A 23,033-nucleotide genomic window follows, 5' to 3' on the forward strand; every position below is an offset into this window, starting at 1 on the left:
GGAAAAAATGCACAGGGACAGCATATATCAGAGTACTAGAATAGAATATACCGTGTTCCACCTCAAGTGAACCTCTGATTTTATCAGAGTGTCGCTGATAGATAGTGGATCAAAGCTTGTGGTATCAGCTGATAAATAACAAAATTTTTTACTACAAAAATTACAGATCTCATTAAGTAATGCAATTAACCTTTAACATAGACAAGACTAATGTGAGCTTGCCAGACATTTCTTAAAAGTATTATTTGCATTTAAAATCCTGCATTTGTATGTGAATGTACAAAACTGGTAGTGTATAGATTTTAAACTCATTGCAGCACAGCATAGGTAATAACGACAACAGCAGAGATTAAGTGTCATAATTAAGTCATCAATCATATAACAAGCATCTGAATAAAGTTTTACATAGCATTGTTACTGCAAAGGAGGTTTTATCAATATTGCAGTCAGTATAGCACGTTGTGTAAAAGTGTTATATTTTTCAGGCTTTGGTTTTCTTATTTTTGTCCATCTGACCTTTCAGTTATCACTTATTACTTTTTGTTGAAGCTCAGCAGAATTTTTTTTTTCTTTTTTTTTTTTGCCTGTCCCGTTTGGCTCTTTTGCCATCAGAATTGTTGTCTAAAGGCAAAGAAAGATGCCCAACGGATTTACTTTACCAAATTGACCATCCCAGCCTTGCCGTAATGGTCCATTTGATTCACCTTTTATTGTTTATTTTATTTTCACTTACTGAATACGGGACAGACTTGACTGGGGGAAAGAAGGGGAGAAAGAAAGAGGGAAAGAGAAACGGCTGAGAAGAGGGACGGGGGAGAAGGGCAAAAAACAAAAACCAACAGAATGAGCAGGGGGGGAAAAGGGGAAAAAAAGCATATATCAATCACCTGGATCACCTGCTGAGAAAGAAAAAAGAAAACAAGCAGAAGAGAACAAGAGTAATAGAATAAACAACATCACAATGATATATGGGAATATGACAGTAAATACTAAATATTAAACATTATTGTGCAGCACATAAGATCAACAGAACACAGTGTGCTTTGAGGTAGGAGCCAAAAAGGGTGTAGTTTGTGGGTGTGAGCACCCGTGTGTACACCTGTGAGCATGGACGCGCTTGTTTTTTTTAAAAAAAAGGTTCCTTCATGTAATGATCTGCTAGAGGGTGTGGGGGGCCACAGCCCCGTCCTCCAGGGTATGAAGCAGGTATGGAGGAGATCAAAACTCCAGACATCCAGAGGCCCCCAGAACACAAGAGACCAAGGAAGACTAACAGAGGGGCAGCCGCGCCACTGTCCCAGAAAGAGCTGAGGAGAGTCCCAGATGAGGGCTCACTCAGCAGCCGCGGAGCAGAAGCCAGGGGGGGTTGCAGTGACGCGCCCGTGAGCTCCGCCGGCAGCCAGCCGTGCCTGAGTGACCGAGCCCCAGGCCGAGAGGCCGGGGGCACCCCACCTCCGAAGTGGCCCGAGCGAGCCCCAGGCTCCAGGCCCCGATAAGCGGCCGCCAAGGAGTGAGCCGGTGTGTACCTGGACGCCCATCCCCGGACACAAAGAACCACCAACGCACCGATGTCTGAGGGAGTCCGCCACTGGCAGGGGAAGTGGTGGTAGGGGGAGATAGGCCTCCAAACCTTGGAGGGCCTGAGATGTCCCCAGAGAGGTGGCGCCTGACACCCAACCTGACATATAGACACAGAAATACAGGAACACACATATACAAACATCCATTCCCACCCTCATGCTCTCATATGCACTTACTCCACACAACCAACGTGGAGACAGACATAGAGAGACGCTGTACACACGATCACACTCCCCAAGTGTACTCTACAAACCGGGTCTAGGTACCCTTGCCCCTGGAGGGGGAACTGCACCCAGACCCAGGTGGTGTTACCCTTTTCCCTGCGGTGGGGGGAGGCAGACCGCCCCGACTCCGCAGCAGCAGGGAGGCCCCACACTCCAGACCGCAGTCGGACGGCCAACTCCTCCTCCTAGCCCCCCCGCTCCAGCAGGTCGCAGAGAATGGGGGTGAGAGAAGACTCCAAACCTCCCTCCACCCGCTCATTGTAGTGTTGATGCATGTGTGTTCTAAGGTGCATTTATTAAGCAGAAATTAAGCTTATGCGTAAGTTTAAGATGGAAGGTCTGTAAGATCTTTCTTCACACGTCTGTCTGCTTCCCGGGTGTTTGGTGGCTAATTGATCGTTTACATCACTTCCAATCTCCTATGCTGTCAACCTCATTTCTGACATAGCTGGTCTAGTCCAATCATCTATCTGCCCAAAATCTCATCTGTCATTCTCCCTTGCAGACACTTTTGTCCAACTGAACTCTTTGCCTCTCCCATGTTACTCAAGCTCCATGGAAGCCTCCACCTTTTTCTCCACCACCAGTGTCTAGACTCCGGGGGTTCCTTCCCCAGTTCCTATCACCGCTGGGATCCATTCTGCTGTGATGGGCCATTGTAGTCTAATCACCAAACAGCTTGATTGAATTCTGTAAATAAATCATGTTCAGTTCCCTCTAATGATCTCTCCTCATCGAAATGGTTTCAGTGGAAGTGTGCCTCTCACTAAACCATTTTTAATGAAGGAAAACAGGGAGAATAGCCCAAATTACACAAAAGCTGGAATGAAATTCAGTGGCAACAAGTCTTATAGAGTGGTGAATCAAAACTTTACATTTTTGGCTCAAATCATCATCAATCTTCACAGGTACAACAGCAAGTGTCCGTAGTCATCTGTAAAACGCAATGATTTGGCGGCTGCATTTCAGCCAGTGGTGTTGGGGATCTTGCAGTAAAAGCATACCTGGATAAAATAAAATGCACAATGGAACACAATCAATCATGGATTGGCCTCCCCAGAGTCCAGACCGCAGCATTATTGAAGCAGTGTGGAATCATCTTCACAGAAAACAGAACAAAAGGAGGCCAACATGCAAAGAAAATCTTTGACTGTCCTTCAAGAAGCCTGGAGAACTTTTCCTGAAGACTATTTAAAGAAAATACAAGGAAGCTTCCCTGGGAGAGTTAAGACTGTGTTGAAGAATAAAGGTGGGCAGACCAAATATTGACTTTCAAGCTCATTGCAATTGTACAAACTCTATTTTTTTTTAAGTTATATACTGTATTTCAAGTATGTTTGCACACAATTTAATAAATCTTTGCTCTTATTTCCCATTTTCCTAGCAAAGTCTAAAGAAATTAGGGGTGTTTAGTATTATTAATTGTTTAGAATCAATAAAATGATTTCGATCTTTATTAAATTTTGCAATTTTGTCCCACTGTGACATTGAACTTTGAATCTTTTAATCGTGTACACTTCTTTCTATCAAGATGTTGACCTGGTACTAAAAATTCCTTCCCTGTTTTTAAAGCCAGTACACTGTTGTACAGCTGATCCTTGGAGATAATATAGAAGGACACAAGAATTTCTCTGTTCTGTCTAAACACAACTGTCTTTCACAGACAAAGTTGTTACAACCTAGTAGGGTGGCACCATAAACTGTATAAAAAAACATGCAGGTAGTTCTGTTACCAACTGGTTTGTGGATTATTATTGAAAAATATCAGCATAATATTTCTTCTTTAATTTTTCCCGATTTTTTTTGTTTTGTTTTGTTTTCAAAATGTATGTCATGAACAAGGGGTGTGCTTGATTGAGAAAACCATAAGGTAAAAATTTCTTCCTTATTCTTTATTCTATATTCTGTATTTTACTCTAAATGTGACCATTAAAAGTAAATATAGTGTACTGCAGAAAAGTAGAAACCATCAACTAAGACTAAGACCCATTAAGAAAAAGTGTGCTGAGTAAGAAGCAGTGTAATTTTTGTCAGACAATTTTATACATTCAGAGAAAACTAAACCCATTTTCTGCTTATAGTCTATAAGAAGCACTTAACGAGTATTTACTCTACTCACAGTTTGACTTATATTTAGAAACTCAGCACGAAGCTCACAGGGTTGTATGTAGTGTGATGAATGCTAATCTTTTAAGAAAGAGAAAGAAAAAACAAGTTGCCCATCACGTTACTGTTTGTTTGCTCTTTTAAAACATTGAAACAATATTTATGTGTTTACGGATTTTCTTCTACAAGACCACCAGGAGCTACATAATTTTGGGCATGGTCATTTTAGACCGGGAATAGCTCCATCCCATAAGGAAGTCAAGTCTGCTGCAGATGAAGGCACCTTATTGTATTTTAATACTCCAGTGTTTGGGTGTCCTCCAGTTTCTCTGTTTCTTTTCAGTTTCTTTCCTCTGACATCCTGAGTACCCAGCCAAAAAGGATCTGCCGAGTGCTGACTCTGTAAAGGAGAAGAGAAGACAGCCAATTTTTGACAGAAAAACTTATCCGCTCTCTTGATTAAATCCAAAGAAATGATTGAATCTCATTCAAGCTTAATTGCCAAGACGAATACTAGAGAAACAGAGGAAGCAGCTTAAAAAATGATGGATATGGAAAAGGAAAATACATACAAAGAAAATGTCTGAGTTCAAAACTTCTCACTTTTAAGATTAAAAGAACACACTACGGGTGTTATATATCCACAAATATGAAAAGTTATCCACGAACTATTGTTCACTTTATAGAGAGAAGGGATCTTAGGTCTACAGTTAGCATCCTTTCATGAGCTACAGTTGGCAGTGTGGTGAACTTTTCATTTTTTAAATGAAAAGTCAGTGAGCTCGTGTGGATTTGTCAAGCTTGGATCAGTCCCACATAAACCCAAATGACCCCAGGCCTGCAGTGATTTATCACACTCTGCTGCCTAAACGATGTCCACAAGCCTTTGGACTCACTGGTGCGAGTGACTATTACATAACTGCAAAGAATTAACCAGACACCGTCACACCCTCTCGCTAAAACAGTCTTTTCCTTTCTTTTCTTTGCAGCACAGACTTTTCACAGTGTTTCACTTGTAGAAATGTCAACGATCACACGAAGCGCTACCAGAGGAAGAAGCACATTGCGTGCCTTTCTACTATGTTCAAGTTCTGTTTGTGTGTCTGGTCTTTTTTTTTTTTTTTTTAACAAAAATGACATGGACAAAGTTTCCCACAAAACCCTGCTGCCTGGTTCCTGGCTCGCGGTGCCTGCTGAAGAGCTCCCTCTCTAAAGCACTCAGTTTCAGGCTCAGACCCAAACGGGTGCCCTGAATTTTAGCTCCGTCGCCCTTTCTGCCAGGAACAACGGACGACGAATCCTGGAAAGTTTTACCTCCTTAGTGTTGACACCTCGCTTTTCCAGTCCAAATGGGACAATGACAGCTTGTGTAGGGCAGTTCACACAGAGAAACACCACGGGTCAGCTTTGCTGGTTGGAGGACAGGATGGCGGATCATAGAAATGTGATGACAAAGCTGAAAAATGATTTAGGAGGCAGACAAGAGATTGAAGATGCTGACATTTATTCAGGAAGATGTCATATGAAGAGCAGATCAGGTTTTAGAAGCACACAGATCATTTTTCAGTTAAAGTACAAAATAAACATTTGTTATGAAAATAAAAGAGTTAAGAAATGAGCACATGTGCTACAAGAGTACAGAGGTTTAGTCTTTATCTACTCTTCCCTGAAAGCAGACAGTCCCTGAGGCCTTCAGAGAAGCAAAACAGAAGACACAAGGTCAGGTCATCTAGCTCCAACTCCACCTTCCCTGACCTTTAAAGATCTGAGCAAAAACTGAAAGAGCTCAGCGAACAAAAACGACCCACTTTAAGAACTCTGGACGTTCCCTTGCATGCATCTGTCAGCACTTTGTGTTTGAAAACACAATAAAAGGCTTGAAAAGGGAAGAAAGGAGCAAAGTCTGACTGAATATTATGTTCTTATTTTTGAAGGCTTCTTTGTTTTTCTTCTTTCTTGCCCACCCAACATTTGTGGTTCAAATTTGTGACAACCTTAAACAGCACTGTGGAAGAAAATGTAAAGTCTGCGAGTGTGGAAGTAGAGGCCACAGTTTTAATCAGTAAAGACCAAAGTATTTGTTGGGCACGCATTTCCACCCCAAAGGCCCTGACAATAAAAATCAGGATGCGAGACTCAGCCGCATGCGAGTCTCGCTGCATGCCTGTGTGCGAGAAACCACAACGACAGCAGAACTTGTGTTTCCTATGAAACGTGTGTATAAAAATGTGAAAGTTCATGTCGTTTCTGAAGAAAAGGGGATAGGCAACAAAGCTAAATATATATGCATGTTTGTCTACGTATTACTTGAGTCTTGGATGCACTTTTTTAGGAAAAAGCAGTACAAAGAGAAGAGGGTAGAGGGGTAAGGAACAAAGGTGGTTTTTGAAAAAGGAGTTAAACTCAGCGACTGAGACGTTTGCTCAAGATTTTCCTCTCTTCCCTTCCAGAAGCTAAAGAAACTATCCTGTGTGAGTTCCATCTTTTTTTTACAACTCGTAGATGAGGGAAATACTTTTTGGCATACTCAAACTTTTACAGAGCAAAAGTAGGCCACATTTAGAGTCATCCTCTCATAAATTTGGAGACTTCTGTTTTTAAAGGCTGGCAATGTCAACGTCACAAATGAGACCAATCCTGTTTGCGTGCTTATACTTTTTGCTCTGACGAATCCAAATCCTCCTTGCTTTAGTACATAATCTGTTACAAAACCCTGTAAGTCTGCTGTTGAAGTTATAGTCCATGCAACGGTACGTTAAACTCATGCTACACCAGTGGGTAATAATAATAATAACAGTATTTTTCTTTAAATTTTGTTTGTGAAATAGGAAATGAGTGCGATTTTATTGTATATAAAGCAAGAACAGAGTTTCAATTCTATTAAAAGTTCATATTTGGTGTGTTCACCTTTAGTCTTTAAAGTGGTCTGAACTCTCTTCACCATGTTTTCTTGTCATTTCTTTTTCCTTCTCCAGACTTTTGAAGGAAAAGCTCTTCTTTGGATGCTGGCTGCCTTTTGTTCTGTTAGTGTCAATAATGTTGAGGTCTGTGCTCTGGGGAGGCCAATGCATGACTGATAGTGATTCATTGTGTGTTTTCCTATCCAGCTATGCTTTTACTTTATTGGTAGTGCGTTTGGGATCATTGTCATCCTGAACAATGAAGCCATTGCCAATCAGATGCCTTCCAGGTAGTAGTGTATGGTGGATCAAAATCTGTTGGCACTTTTCTGCATTTATAATTCTGTGAGTCTTGATAAGATCTCCAACATCATTGGCTGAATTGAAGCGCCAACCATGATAGAGTCTCCACTGTGTTTTACAGATGGCTGTAGACACTTACTGTTGTACAGGTCTTGATTCTTGTGTAATTTGGTTTACCTCAGTCTTTTCTCCCCATGAAAAGCCACCCTTCCACTGAGATCATTTCTGATGAAATTTCCATCAACAGCAGGTGGCTTTGTTTTTGTTTGCCCCCTACACACATGAATTTCAGGTAGTCGTCATCTTGTCCAGTTTCATTGAACCAAAACACACAAAGATTTGGCTCTTTGTAAATTAGTTTGCACAGTCCTGTATACACAGCAGGAGCCTAAGCACAAATGTTAAGGGAACACTGCCCTCTTCTGGCAACATTGTAAATAGTAGCACTATGACCAGATGTAGGCATAAAACCTAAAGTTTTTCAGCTTGACAGAATCGTGAGGTTTATAGGACCTTTGTTAAGAAATCAAGGTACTTAATGCCTCCCCATTCTTGTGCTTATTATACATTTCCTGCCTGGATTTAAATCTTGATTGGACTGAACTCATCTTGGGTGAAACTCTAAAGTGCTAGACGACGACAACAACAACAACCCAATGTTGACATCCATCTTTTAACACCAATTGAGCTAAAATGCATTTGAAAACATGAGCTTCAGTGACCAGTATTCAACACTGCCCTATAATGGGGCCATGAGGATTTAAACTAAATAAAGTTTAAAACTGCATTTTTAACTCCAGCTTCTCTTATAGCTTAGAGGGGGAAAAAGTGAAATTTTAGAATCTTACAAGTAATGAAAAAAGGAAAGAAAGAAGAATCAAGCTTTTACAACCGTTTTATTACAATTTCTGCTTTTTATTATCATACAGCAAATACAAGGACTGCAATAACATTGTCCGATTTTAGTGTGGCTTAACTTGACTGAGACAGCTATAAGAATATGCACTCATGTTATCTTACACCTAGTATGCCACTCATAAGATGTGAGAATGGCAAAAGCCAGCTTTGATGTTAAAGTTGTCCATTATTGTGCGCTTTCAAAATTACTGGCAGTTGAGAACAGACCAGAGATAAACAGTACTTGCCCGCTAGCTTCAGCTTTTCCACGTACAATATATGTACCAAAAAAAAATTAAAAAAAATTAAAAAAAATTTAAAGACAGTTTAAATGCCAGTTACCTTCTGAAGATTTGAACTGTCATAAGTCTGATTTAATGCAGGCAACTACCCTTTGATCCAAGTCTTAGTGGTTGCTGTGCATCAGCTTCTACTTTCTGGCCATCTGAAGACGCTCACTCACGTTCTCCCAGTTGACTACACTCCAGATAGCTTTCACATAGTCAGGTCGCACATTCTTGTATTGAAGGTAGTAAGCATGCTCCCATACATCAATACCAAGCAGGGGAATGAGACCTAAGCGCCAAAAAAAAAAAAAAAAAAAGGAAAAAATTAATATAAATAGGCCATGTTGCAGTTAGAAGGTCAAGTCGCATTCATTCAATTTAGTTTTATTTATATAGCACCAAATCACAGAAAGTCCAACTGACCTGTTGTCCCCTGCAAAGGATCCTGGTTAGCACAGGCAGCAATGCGAAGTCTTCCACTGTCCTTGTCAAAGCCAAGCCACCCCCAGCCTGAGCCCTGCACAGCCACCGTAACAGCAGACATCTTCTCTTTCATCTTCTGAAAGGAGCCAAAGTCCCGTTTGATTGCCTCCATTAGCTCTCCTACAAAGTTGTCAAACAGATGTGTATGCTTCTGTGAAATGGCACAACACAAATGTCTTGGCTGGAGTGTTTTCAGTGAAAGAAACGTTGCATCATCCAAGTGATGATGCAACCATTCCCCCAACTGTCATGAAATTTGACCAGTGGCCATGAGTACTATTCAATTTCCATATTAACAAAACTGAGCTTTAAGCCAATTAGGAAATGGTGCAATTTTCAGTCATTATGCAACAATAAAAAACAAACAAACTCTGCAACCATATTAATCAACTTTAACACGTCATAAAATGAAGTTGCACATTCAATAAGAGTCATGTCTCAGAGAAGTGATCTGATTAAAGACAGACAAGATGATATGTTAACTGGCTATGAATAGTTTTAGTCTGGTCATATACAGTTTCATACCACTAGGGGGAAGGAAACTATAATCCTTGACAGACAAGCAAGTTACCAAGTTGCTCAGGCAACTCTGCTAGTTAACAGTTACATAAATACTCATGTATCTAACAGAGACATTTTGTGGTCTCCTGTTGGTTTTAAGTTCAATATCCACTCCCGAGTAGAAAAACAAACAAAATACAAAACCCTGTTTCAATTTTTGTAAATTTCTCTGTCTTACCTTGTGGTTCGCCTCCACCATTTGGAGAGAGATTTGTCCAGAAGATGGTGTGGTTAATGTGGCCGCCTCCATTAAACTTGAGAGCAGGCTGGAGAGCAACCTGTGTTGTCACGTCTCCTAAAAATGTAAGTCAAAAATACACAACATACAGCTTCTGTCAAACTCTTACACATTTATGTTTTGGGGAAAAATCTTTAAGGAAAAAAAAACTAATGTATGTATCAGAATCTTAATTACAACTTCATATAGACAACTACTTTTAAAGTCTTCATTTTCAAATCGAGTTCAAGCGAAGTGAAATATCATGCAACTCTGCCCATACCCTTTGCAAGTGCCTCCTGATACTTCTCTTCTGTAACATTTAGGTTGTTGACATATGTAGCATGGTGCTTGCTGTGGTGCAGCTGCATGATCTCTGCACTGACGTAGGGCTCCAGGGCACCATAGTCGTATGTCAGGTCAGGGAGAGTATGCTTCTGCCTCGATGCAGCTACCTTGCTAATAGTGTGGCTGAGGCTGGCTGCACACCTGAAAACAAATAATGAATAAATACAGCATGAAATAAGGCATGACATCATGAAAATGTCATGACATCAGCAAGAAAACTGTTATTCAGTTATTTAGGGATACATTCCAACAGAAATTGAGATATACCAAACAGAACTACTTTTAAAACTTTAGTTTCCTAATCAACTAGTAATTTGCTAAGGAGCAATTGACAAGGCTGTGCAACTAAGCCGTACCAAATTACTTCCCTGCAGGGTATCAGAGGTAGGATTTTCAGTTAGTTTTAGCTTACTTAAGCAACTGACCTAAATGACTGTTGTTGATACTAGATTTACGCAGCTCTTGAAGCACAGCCATCTACATATTAGTTCATTGAACATATGATACTGGCTCAATATTAAGACATTCGGTTCATAACTTCATGCACGAGTTCATAACAGCATGATTACGCGTTTAATAAACAAAAACCTGTATTTAGTGCGCCATAAGCTAACCTAGCTGAGCTGCCAGTTAGCATTTCGGTTAGCTAAGTGCTAGCTCTCAATAAGCAACTGTCACGTTCAAGAACAACTGCTGCTAGCAGAAGTCAAGAGCCCCCATTCCGTATGCACTTTGAGCGCAGTACACGCACCAAATGCTCAACAATGTGACAACAATCTTACCTACGTATTTGTCCAGCTCTGCAAAGCATGTTCCTAATGCTGTTCAATAGACAGAATGAAGGAATACACACGCTGATTACAACTGCCCTTGAAATGTGCAATTTCAAGTTGACAGAGGAGGCGACCGTACCATTACATCTATGCTGTGGGGGTGTCCGGGAATTAGATAAACACAGAGTCAACGGCTACATGTGACAACGATACACATTATTAGAGACACTTGGCAGATGAGAGAGACTGTATTAAAAACGCATCCCGATACTCTGGAATAATAATAATAAAAAAGCTCCTTACCTTCTGTATTATTTTGCAACTCCTCCCTTTAGATATTTTTTATTCTAATCCGTTTAATTTATTGTAAATCTGTTCACTCTGTTTATTTATTGCAAAACAAAGCATATATTTAAAGGAGTAGTTCTTATTACTGTCTACAAGCATAATTAAAAAAATAAAAAAAATAACAGCAGAGAGTCACGTGAACGTTCCCCCGCAACAGTGGAGGCAATGGCGGAGATCGTCTATATTAAGACAAATGGCGCACTAAGAAGCAAACAACGCTTGCTTAAAAGGGAAAACCCTCAGGTTTGAATTCGGAACACATAATCACTTGTGGTGGACACTAAACTGAGAACAATTCTAGCATCCACCAGAAGTGTCAACTTCATGGAACAACAGGAAGTTATTTCTGCAACTGAAATAAAAAAGAAAATATGGCTTATTATCTCACAATTTCGAGTTATTTTTGATTAAGTCTACATTTCAAGATCCTAAAAAGAACCACTTCTTTCTTCAGTAGCCTAAACAAGTTTCGGTACAACTCACAGTCGATGATGCACCAAAGACTAATGTCAAGGTACACTAAGGCTTTCTCTACTCTAGATTTATTTAATGAATTAATTCAAATAATTAGGTTTATGAAGACTCATAATAATTAAAAATATTTCTTCAAACTACTCCTACCAATAGTACAAAAGGGAGAGCTTTGTGCTGTGTATATATTTAAATACATTTGTTAACATAAATACATTAGTTAATGACTTAAAAACATGCATTCATACAAACTAAGGCTAAAAATAATACAATAAAAATAGTAATGCGGGCATGAATTCATCAAAATCATATAAAAAATATCTACTGTTTACTGTTATTTGAGGGGTACATTTTTTGATCTTAAAATCGCTGCGGAGTGAGAGTTCTCGCTCTTTCCCTCCATCTGTGCTAGAACTCTGCAGTAAGGCAAGTGCGGCGCAGCGCCCAGCTACAGCCATTCTGTTTAGTCGACCGCGAGGAAGATGCTGTTGACCACGCCGAAGCGAGACGACTACAAATAACTTCCCCATAAATTTTAACCAAGTCGCAGGTTCTCGTTTCATAAAGAACCCCTGACGCCAAGAGGACCGAGAAACATCGAAAGAAACTGATCTGGTAAGTGCTTTTTTTTTGATGGCTGAAGGCCCGATATCTGCAACCCAGAACCCGCTAGTTTCAGGAAAAGGAGTGCTAGGGAGGGAGTCATTTCCTTCACCGCCATTTTGTGATAACAAGGAGCGGAAAATAGAGCCAAGACTTGTATGCTGCCAGGCTGGACATAGGGAAATAGTGAAGCTCGGTACTGCTGTTTCGTTACGTGTAGTTAGTTTGCTAACGGAAACAGCTAAACCTTATTAGCAGCCTGGTGTTAACCTTGGTTAGCATATTTTCCATTTCTCGCGGTCCGTTGCTGCTGCTGCTTGTCACACGAGCTAACACAAGGCTCGGCTGCGCTTATAAACTGCTATTATATTAACTTTGATTTAGTTTTGCGGGATAGTTAATGTGTTCCTCACACGCCATCAGGGTCATCTATTAGCTGAAAGGCACCGCTTTTGTACCGAGTTAGCAGAGTTGCTGTACATTGTACTGCGTGTTGATAGCCATCGCGTTAAAACATGATGCAGTCCTTCAAGCACACGAGCCCAAGCTGTAATTACTGCTGATCTCCTGTCGCCTTTTTACTTACAGCGTTCACAATGACCAACGAGGAGCCTCTACCCAAGAAAGTGAGTTTCTTTTCTTATTCTAATGTACCCCTTGTAATTTGTTATGTGTCACGACCCTGCCCACCACCCTCCAAATATTCTAATGGGTTTCTTTATGTAACCAGTGCTTGGGTTTTCGTTCACACAGGTTCGCCTTAGTGAATCGGACATGAAGACTCTGACCAGAGAAGAGTTGTGTGCAAGGTAGGTAACAGCTCTGCTATTGGTGATTAATAATGTGGTAGGGGGAATTTGGTGTTTTTGTTTTGGATGAGCAGCTAAAACATGCTCTGCCCATCACAGGTGGAAACAGCATGAAGCCTATGTCCAGGTCTTGGAGGCAAAATATGCGGAGCTATGTTGTAAGTACACCTGCTATAAGACATGGTTATGATTTAACCTTGTCAGCATCTCAACAATCACCATGTTTTTGCCTGGTGCTGCTGTCTGTGGCAGTCAGTGAAAGGAATTAATCTGATATGTTTTGCATTTCTGCACCGCTTTTATCGTCTCAGCCAATGACGTTCCAGGGCTGAAGGAGTCGGAGGAAAAGCTCAAGCAGCAGCAGCAGGAGTCCGCGCGGAGGGAAAACATCTTGGTCATGCGACTTGCCACCAAGGAGCAGGAAATGCAAGAGTGCACAGTATGTATTTATTCCTCTCATTTTGATTACGCTTGACATGACTGAATAGAATTCAGTTTCTATTTGTCCCACAGTTTGAGTTCTTATTTCTTATAGGAATATTGAGCCCTTCTAACATAACGTTTAAGTGAGCTTTTTTTCATTAAGATTTCACGGATAAGAACATGGGTAACTTTGTGAATAAGTAATGATGTTACAGTTTGCTATTAAACAAGTCAAAACTGAGTAATTATTATCCTATATTCTAAATTTGATAATACAAGTTTTCAAAGTGCAAAATAATTTAACTTTTTTACTAAATTTCAATGAATTGAATAATTTGCAACACTCCAGCAGAGAGCGTTCCTTAGTAAACTGTCATGATCATGGAAAAGAGGCTAAAAGTAAATTATTTCAAGCCAAGGCATCCTTTGCTCTTGCCAGATTGACAGCTCAGTGGATCAAACAGCTGCTTTATGGTAGCACATGCCATTCTTAAAGTGCAGCTGAGGTGAGCTCAACGCACAGGCTTTAAACTTGGAAACCCTGCAGTCACATTGAAATGGAAAGCATGGGGACACAGTTTTGAACAGAAATGCCAGAATTTTAAGCTAAATGTGTTTGAGACACACACAAAAAAAAACCCCAACAAAAAATGGTTGATGTCTTCACAACTTTGGCAGGTGAGTTTTTTTTATTTTTTTGGGGGTTTTTTTTGGACCAGTCTGATCTCCCCGGGCCTGGAAAGGCAGCTGTCAAATAATTGGAAGTAATTGTTCACTTAGAGATTTTGTCTTGAAAACTTTGTAGATGGAAGGCAATATGCTTAAATTGTTTGAGTCCACATCAAAAGTTTCCATCAGAAGATTGCGATTTCCAATTTTATACATTTTGTTTATTTTTTAAGAGGGAAAAACACGGCTACTGGAGATCGGAGCCAAACTCAAGAATGTTCTCTTGAACCATGATAAAACACTTGTTTATCTGTTCCTGCCACTGACATGTGTTTGTTGTATCCTGCAGACGCAGATCCAGTACCTCAAGCAAGTCCAGCAGCCGAGCGTGGCCCAACTGCGGTCGTCCATGGTGGACCCGTCCATCAACTTGTTTTTCCTCAAAATGAAGGCTGAACTGGAACAGACTAAAGACAAACTGGAGCAGGCCCAAAATGAACTGAGTGCCTGGAAATTTACACCTGATAGGTAAAGACAATCAAAATAATCCCCCTCAAAAAACAAAACAAAACAGAAAAGTCAAGACTTCCTCACGCCCCCCACCCTCACTCTCACTGCAGACATGCAGGAACAATGGTGGGGGGGAAGGCTGACAAAGTGCTGTACTCACCACGAGATTCAGACTTTACAGAAAGCCAGTCACTCCCAAAAAAACCAAACAAACCCCAAACTGTTTTTGTACTCTTGCACTGTGCCAGCTACATATCACATAACCTAAAGAGAAAAGACAGTATGGTCAGGTGACACTTGTGTTTCAGCTCTCTCCCCTCGAGTTCCCCTCACCGTCCAAGGGCCTGAAGGAGTCCGGACTGTTCCTGAAGAGGTGGTCACTCGCTTCCCGACGTGGATATGGCCTCCCTGCCCCCGCCGCTCAAACCAGACAGTTCGCTTATTAAATAGGGGGGTTATGGTGGAGGTAATATGGAAGTTGAGTCAGGCAGGGAGGATCCCTAGCCTAAAACGGCAATTGAACATTTTAAAGACGATTCCCATACTTGGGTTAAAAAGACATTAACAGTGGAATAGACCACACAAAGACCTGCTGAGAAATGCAGAGACTGTTTGGACAGTCTAGATACATTCCAGTAATATGAGGAAAGTTTCTAGGATTTAAAAGTAAGACTTTGGGGGAAGAGCCACTAGAAATGACATTAAGACTGTGAGCGGAGCCAGATCCTCGGTCCATCAAGGACTATGGTTCAGGCATGAGGGTCCATTCGCCTGTGTCTTTGAGCATGGGCCTGCACACGGTAGAGTGTATTTACTTGTTTTATTTTGTGACTTGTTTATTTTTATTGGTATTTAATTTGATTTTGTTTCTCTGAAACAAGCACTTACTGCAGTGTGTGTGAGCTAAGAAGCATGATTGGCCTTCCCTGAATACTTGTGTAAAAATATTCACATGGGATTTAATGCCGAATTAAGCTTTGCTTAATTTCTCCTACCAAACACACTGCTGTAGGTGCACGAAGTCCTGTTTTCAATTTGTGACTAAAGATGTCTTCAAGAAGTCCTGTTATGAGTTTATGAGATTGTATTGATTGTATTTCTGTGTATTTTTGTGATTGACCAAACAATCTTTCCCTCAGCCATTTACACAAATAGATGATTATATTTTCCTTTCTCACCTGTGTAGCACAGCTCTTAGCACTGTTCACGCTGTGAATCCCTCATGGGGTCTGTTTTACTTTTTGTCTTTAAAAAAACAAAACAAATAACAACAACAATTTTTACTCTGCTCTCACACTAAATGATGAAATCTGAACATCTTAAAACACATTTCCTCCTGCAGAGGCAGTAATGGTTATGAGTAAGAATGGAGGAGGGTTCCAGTAAATGATACTGATGTAAATACATAATCATATATTATAATTATAAATAACATTTGTTCTTGATCAGGGTTGTGAGGTACTTTGAAGCTACCATCATCACTTTGCTTACTTTAATATTATGTTACTATTTTAGTGTCTTCTGACTATATAACGTCTTTATTTATAGACCAAATGCATGGTGGGAAAAATGGTTTAAAGCATTACATGAAGTCAGTTATCTTTGGCTTCTTGATTAAGACCTTTTTAAAAGAACAACCACAATACCTACTAATGTAAAATGGTGTGCTGGACTGTTGCCCTGTTTCTTGACCTTTTGTAATGTTGAGAAAGCAGCACCTGAAGCTATTTGAGTTTACTGTTGAAGCACTTACTTTCTGTGTATTTCAAGTGGTTACAGAAAACCTGTGCCTGGTTTTGCAGTGCACATTTGCTTTTTGCTACTCATAGCTAAAGGTTGGTATTTAAAATGTCCTGGGTCACCCTAATATCACACTGCTATGTTACATTTTTTTCATTGTGCTTGTTCCTCACACCCAGTGATGTAGCAAGATTATTTAAAATTGAAAGTTTGCTAGTGACCGAATCGATACCAAAATGCCCACCTTTCTTCAACATACAGTTAAAGTGTAACACTGTTTTTGAGTTTCAGGAAAGTGGGGACCATTTTCAATACACATCATTCAACTTTTAATTTCACTTGCAGAAAAAAGTGTTTTTTCCATGGATTTTGATATGTGTTTGTACAGGACAGATTTGTGTCAGTGGGTTCCTGATGTTGTTTTGAAGTCTGAAAGATTTAATGACATTTGTGTTTTGGTTAGATCAATTTACGGACAACCAGGTTGAAGAGTTTCTTTTGACCCTTGGCAAATCGCAAAGTGGGTCAGATCAATGGGACCTCTTTGCCTGTTGTTTGTCTCCTGGTTCACCGTGTGATGTGAGACTTGTTTCCCTTACAGCCAAACAGGGAAGAAACTGATGGCCAAGTGTCGAATGCTGATTCAGGAAAACCAGGAGCTGGGTCGGCAGCTGTCCCAGGGACGCATTGCCCAATTAGAGGCTGAGTTGGCCCTCCAGAAGAAGTACAGCGAGGAGCTTAAGAGCAGCCAAGACGGTGAGAACATTGCATCTATACCCTACAGCCTGGCCAACTGTGACCGTATCTCATATTTGCGCCATTAATCCTGTGACATTTGTGTTCATTTCTGACTTTGTTCTTTGTCTGTTCCTGAATTGTCGATCCCAGAGTTGAATGACTTTATCATCCAGCTAGATGAGGAGGTGGAAGGCATGCAGAGCACCATCCTCGTCCTGCAGCAGCAGCTGAAAGAGACCCGTCAGCAGCTCTCCCAGTCTCAGGGGTCCTCAGCTGGAGCAGGACCCAGTAGGACTTCACCCACTGCCTCCAGCTCATGTGCGGAACAATCCGCTCAGCCCGGGCAGGCCGGCGCACCCTCTGAAACAATGGGCAAAGACTACGGAAGGGTCTTCAATGGTCCAAGCAATGGCAGCTCATCCCAGAGGAGCGAGACCACTACACCCAGCCTGTACCGAGAGGTCAGCAGCACAGAGGAAGACTTTCCCATGTCCCCCATGGTTTCAAGCCCTGGCGAAGCTGAGACCAAACTCTCCAACCACTCAGAGGAAGTGACAGGGAGTCAGACTGCTGCTGGCAGAGTTGGAGGACCTGTGGGTTTCGGTAGCCAGCTGAGTGCGGGGTACGAGAGCGTGGACTCTCCGACAGGCAGCGAGACATCATTGACTCAGCACTCGAATGACACAGACTCCACCACCGACCCCCATGAGGACAAGGCTGCCCTGGTGACCAAGGGCAGCAGGACTGCTGGGTCACGGCACGCTCAGAACGGCCTGGACACCGGGACAAGCGATGGTGCAGTTTTGTAGTGTACTTTGACATGTATTATCTGTTTGTTTGTTTTTCTTTCTTTTTTTTATACCGTATACAGACATAGCAACAAATGCATAGTCTTTAACACAGCACTGCTGTCCAAGATGTTTTGTTTTCACTCTTCTCTCCCTGCCCATCGTGATGCCTCTGTCACATTTGTGTTGCTACACGGGGATATAACAGGAATGGTTTAATGTTAGATTTAAATTGCGTGGATGTTTGATTCTGATGTTTATTTGAGCACGTCTAGGCTGTTCTTCTTTTAGCTCTTGACACTGAAATCAGGCATCTGGTGTAAGTCATTGTCAAAAGTCAGTAAAATCACTGAATTACAGTAGCTTCGCTATATTCAAGGTCATTTTTAGATGTTGACCTGTGTTTTCTTTCTTTTTTTTTTCTTTTTTTTTTTAGTGCAATTTTAATTTTTCATTGGCAAAAAAGACCCATTCGGTTAAAAAAAAAAATTTCTGTTGAAATGTGAGTAGTTCATATGCGATGTTCATATTATTCTGACTTCAGTCCTTTTCATGTACTGACCAAATACCAATAAAGATTTTTAATACTATGGTGTGAAACCTATTATTAACTAAATTAAATGTGGAAACTCATTATTTCATGTAGCCTTATAATCGGATGAGTCAGAGGAGACATAAACATGTAAAAGGACTTGTGTAATTTATCTTACAACCTGTGACAAAGCAGCATTTTCCCATGACTTGTCTTATTACCACAAAACAAAGGTTTTTGAGCTTGAAAAAATTTAAGCAGCTCTTTTTAAAAATGTTTAATAACCAATAAAACTCATTATGTGCGTTATGAAAATAAGATTAAAAACTCTGTTATACAATGTAAATGTCAGGCATCAATTGGTTAAAATTGGGTCATGCTAAGAAGTAGAAAAAGGTAAAACATGGGGTGTTAAAGTGCTTATAAATTTAAGTGCAAGCTTAACATGGCAATAATCCAATGGACTGTAAATATAAATAAAATATTAAATAGACTCCACAAAACATCCAAGGTGGATAAATTTTATGAATAAACATTTATCCTCCCAACCATATGGTGGCGCTGTGGCTCCCCGCCCCCTTCTCAGTTACATTTGTAGAAAAACAGACGTCCACGCACTTTCAACAGCGCAGAGCGAGTGTGCAGACAGGAACCAGCACTCTGAGCGAGGACTCCAGCTTCAAACACCTGCTTGTCAACATGAGCACCGACAGTGTCGTCATCGTTTCTGCCGCCCGGACGCCGATTGGTAAAGCCTAAACCACAATAAGTAAAAATCTTCATTAAGCGGAGCTCGCCCAACGTTGCTGTAATGCGGCTTACTGATGCAGACAGATAGCTGTACTGATTTCTGTTGTTAATACGTTTTTCGTTGCTAGCTTGTTTTGTGTATAGCATACTGCGTATATCCTGTACTATTTATATTAGCACTAGCAGCTTTTGCTTGACATTTTTTTTAATTTCCTTAATTGGATCGTGTCCTTCAGTTCACGCCAAGTCATGCAGACCTGCTATTGGCTCGCTCTTATGTCTAGTGTTTTGCTGTCACTGATTGGTTCACTGGTCATAGTGCCACGGAGCACGAGACTGCTACCATTGGCTACCTACAACGTGCACGCTGTGTGGAGCAAGATGGGCGTGATTTCTTACCAGGATGTGATTATTTTTAAATTTGGCATTAAATTCAGTCATTTACCAAATTTTACTATGTGTATTATTTTATTCTCTGCAGATATAAACTAAATAAAAAGTCTTGATTTTGCAACTCTAACTTTGATATAGAATTGAATTGGAATTAATAACTGGTAGTTTTTTCATCTGCATTGTCTTGATCTGGTTTTAAGCGTTTAAATTAAATATGTTTTGACTTTTGGAAAGCTGGCTGGACTTTTCAGGGGCTGAAATTGTCAGATTGTCTGAAAACATTCCTATATTCTATTTTGAATAGACTTAAATATACCTTACTGGCCTAAAACTGTTACCAGAATGACTCACCGTGTAAATAAAAACATTTTGGAGTTCTTTACTTCTTCGTAAAACGAACTTTCCATTTTTATGAAGGGTCCTTGAACGGTGCTTTGTCTACGGTGCCTCTACATGACCTGTGTTCAGCAGTGATCAAGGATGTCCTGAAGCGGGCTGGGGTGAAACCAGATGAGGTTTCTGAGGTTATCATGGGACATGTCCTAACAGCAGGTAGAAACTGTTGAACAAACTAAGATAAAAGGAAGGCAGATTTGGGAATATCTACTGAACATCAAAGATTTGACATGTTTGGCAATACTTCCAGCCAGTCATGAGCCTTCTATAATTACATTTTTGCTTCTCTCTCTTTGAGGTCATGGGCAGAATCCAACACGTAAAGCCAGTGTTGGAGCAGGTATCCCCTACCCTGTCCCGGCCTGGAGCTGCCAGATGGTGTGTGGCTCTGGGCTAAAGGCTGTGTGCCTGGGAGCTCAGTCCATCCTGACTGGAGAGTCCACTGTGGTGGTGGCAGGAGGCATGGAGAGTATGAGCAGGGTAGGTAATGAATGAGGAAGAAAGATATGAAAATGGAAACCGATCAGATTGTTTAGAGATTTTTAAAGTTTATTGTGAAAGTATGACAGTATGTATACTTGTACAGTATGACAAATTGTTCAGTTTGAACTTGTGATATCTACTTGACTGGTATATACCGCTTTTTTACTCAAAGCACTTTTCTAAAATGAAGCTGAATGTACTCCCATGTTATAGGTTGATTATTTGTGCTAAAAGCAGTTGAGTAGGTGTACCTAACAAAGTGGCCAGTCAAGCTTACCAATTCACTATTTCACCTGTGAACCTGTGTAAACAGGTAGAATCTCAGCATAAGAAACAATCTGCTTGTTTTCTTCTTTGTATACTCAGGCTCCTCATACAGTGCATATGAGAGCAGGAGTGAAGATGGGCGATGCCTCCCTGCAGGATTCCATGGTGGCAGACGGCCTGACGGACATCTTCCACTGCTACCACATGGGAATCACGGGTTAGGATGTGGATCTGTTTTCACACAGCAGCCGGTGGTTGTATGCTGCATTGTATCACTCATTACTTCTTGTTTGATTCTTCTTTTATCAGCTGAGAATGTTGCAAAGCAGTGGGGTGTCAGTCGGGAGGAACAGGACAGGTTTGCTGTCAAGTCTCAGAGCAGAACAGAAGCTGCACAGAAGGCGAGGTACTTTGATCAGGAGATTGTCCCCATCATGGTGCCATCCAGAAAAGGTAGGTTTCTAATCCACAGTTCTATACGATAGTTATGATGATGCATAAAGTGCAAACATGTTTCTCTGACCTTCAGGTCCAGTGGAGGTGAAGGTTGATGAGTTTCCTCGGCATGGTAGCAACATGGACAGCATGTCAAAACTCAAACCCTGCTTCGTCAAGGACAGCAGCGGCACTGTCACCGCAGGAAATGCTTCAGGTTCCAGGGTTATTCGTGAACCACCACTTACACTGAGATATCTGCCAGCAGGTTGGAGCAGAATTACACTGATATTTTGAAACCTGCTTTTATCTCTTCATAGGTATAAATGATGGAGCAGCAGCAACTGTCCTGATGAGCCAATCAGAGGCTGCGCGGCGTGGCATAAAACCAATGGCCAGAATTGTATCCTGGGCTCAAGCTGGTCTCGACCCTTCTATCATGGGAACGGGACCAATACCAGCCATTAGGAAAGCGGTGAGAATTTTACAGCGATTAAAATATGATAATAGGAATTTTATTTATATATCTTTTACTACTTACAACTTTCATTTCCTCCCAGGTTGAGAAAGCAGGCTGGCAGCTGGACCAGGTCGACTTATTTGAGATCAATGAAGCATTTGCTGCACAGTCAGTTGCTGTGGTCAAAGAGCTTGGCCTGAATGAAGAAAAGGTGATTCTTAACAGTATTACTGTTTTTTGTATGTTTTGGGGGGTTTTTTTGTATGTTTTTTGTAAGAAAAGACCATATGAATTGGAAATTGATTTTGACTCAAGCCTGCTGTGCTGTGATCCCTCAAAAAAGTTTCTGCAGTGGTTTCAGCTCATGGCAAGAAAAGATATATTAATCATCCATGGGATCGGTATGCTGCGCTACAGATACAAACACATAATTATACAAAAAACATTAAAAAGTAAGTTTACTTACTTTTTAAAGTTTTTAATGGTATACTGTAATTGTGCAATAGCTGCAATTACAGTATACCATCTTTCATCTGGTTAGAATCAGCCTTAAAGAGTAAGTGATGTTAATCATCCCTGTCCCTTTCTCTTCAGGTAAATGTGAGCGGTGGTGCCATTTCTCTGGGCCATCCTATTGGCATGTCTGGCTGCAGAGTGCTGGTGACCTTGCTGCATGCTCTCCAGAGGACCGGAGGCCGTAAGGGAATCGCATCTCTCTGCATTGGTGGAGGAATGGGTATCGCCATGTGTGTAGAAAGAGTCTGAGACATGTACCTCTGTGCTGTTTAATATATTGCACTTGATCTCATCTTATTTTTTTTAATGGCTACTGAAAATCATTGTTTACACAACAGGGTTAATACGCAATAGAAAGTTTACTTATCATCTTTACATCACAACACTTGAGGCAAAACTGAGTGTGTGCTGTAATTTTCACTATGATCTTCATTTTAAACTCAACTGTCCTCAGGTTTTAGCTTTTGAATTTTGTGAATTAATGATAGAAGTCTTGTCAGTACAAATATGTAACTCTAGCATATACTGATGGCTAATGTGTAATACCAGTAGCAGCTTAAATATAACAATGCTGGTAATATGACAGAGCCCATATTACATTCAATAGTTGTCAAGCAGACAACTAATACTGTTCCATTTAAAAACCAGCTGCTATCAGTTACTTATACAGGCAAATAAGGTTTAACACTAACTCTGTAAAAGATAGTTTTTAGTACCAAGTATGGACAAACATGTTACTGTCTCTGAAGAATGTAATTTATTCCTAATCTTATAGGATTTTAAATACGCTTGCTCTAAAAACCTGAACATTCCAGTATCTTCCCATGTGGAATTCAAGGGACCTTCTCAAATTGCGTAGGCATTAGCCTTCAAACAGAAAAGTGCCATAAGTATGCTTGCCTTCTTAAACCTCATGCTTCCTGTACTTGGGCATGTCTGCAGATATTTTTCCTGTAATCTGAGAAATTAAAGATTTATAAACTTGAATGTGTTTGAAAGTTATTATGAAGGGACTACTCCAG

General features: G+C 40.7%; 3 protein-coding genes across 6 annotated transcripts; 2 read left to right on the forward strand and 1 right to left on the reverse strand.

Annotated features, from left to right (window-relative positions):
• Positions 1-7,991: 7,991 nt before the first annotated feature.
• sod2 (superoxide dismutase 2, mitochondrial) lies at positions 7,992-10,831 on the reverse strand. The gene is made up of 5 exons (XM_082504423.1): positions 10,690-10,831; positions 9,843-10,048; positions 9,521-9,637; positions 8,722-8,901; positions 7,992-8,587 (listed from the first exon to the last, which is right to left on the reverse strand). Exons 1-5 carry the CDS (start codon positions 10,716-10,718, stop codon positions 8,442-8,444), a joined length of 678 nt encoding a protein of 225 aa, XP_082360549.1. The 5' UTR covers positions 10,719-10,831; the 3' UTR covers positions 7,992-8,441.
• A 1,074-nt stretch (positions 10,832-11,905) lies between these two features.
• wtap (WT1 associated protein) lies at positions 11,906-18,369 on the forward strand. Of its 4 annotated transcripts, XM_082504704.1 has the most exons (8): positions 11,906-12,114; positions 12,691-12,728; positions 12,856-12,911; positions 13,011-13,069; positions 13,223-13,350; positions 14,353-14,531; positions 16,855-17,009; positions 17,142-18,369. In XM_082504704.1, exons 2-8 carry the CDS (start codon positions 12,699-12,701, stop codon positions 17,798-17,800), a joined length of 1,266 nt encoding a protein of 421 aa, XP_082360830.1. In that variant the 5' UTR covers positions 11,906-12,114; positions 12,691-12,698; the 3' UTR covers positions 17,801-18,369. The 4 variants fall into 4 exon arrangements, with proteins under 4 accessions (XP_082360830.1, XP_082360833.1, XP_082360832.1 ...); XM_082504707.1 differs by lacking the exons at positions 16,855-17,009; positions 17,142-18,369 and having other exon boundaries at positions 11,907-12,114; positions 14,353-16,432; XM_082504706.1 differs by lacking the exons at positions 11,906-12,114; positions 12,691-12,728; positions 12,856-12,911; ... (1 more) ...; positions 13,223-13,350; positions 14,353-14,531 and adding an exon at positions 14,537-16,773.
• A 530-nt stretch (positions 18,370-18,899) lies between these two features.
• acat2 (acetyl-CoA acetyltransferase 2) lies at positions 18,900-22,998 on the forward strand. Its single transcript, XM_082504866.1, has 9 exons — positions 18,900-19,059; positions 19,872-20,006; positions 20,149-20,330; positions 20,700-20,817; positions 20,910-21,053; positions 21,130-21,252; positions 21,356-21,510; positions 21,596-21,706; positions 22,090-22,998. The coding sequence occupies exons 1-9, from the start codon at positions 19,011-19,013 to the stop codon at positions 22,258-22,260; spliced, it is 1,188 nt and encodes a 395-aa protein (XP_082360992.1). The 5' UTR covers positions 18,900-19,010; the 3' UTR covers positions 22,261-22,998.
• Positions 22,999-23,033: the final 35 nt, after the last annotated feature.

The sequence above is a fragment of the Aulonocara stuartgranti genome (genome assembly GCF_965226115.1).
Source record: "Aulonocara stuartgranti genome assembly, chromosome: 15".
NCBI classification, from domain to species: domain Eukaryota; kingdom Metazoa; phylum Chordata; class Actinopteri; order Cichliformes; family Cichlidae; genus Aulonocara; species Aulonocara stuartgranti.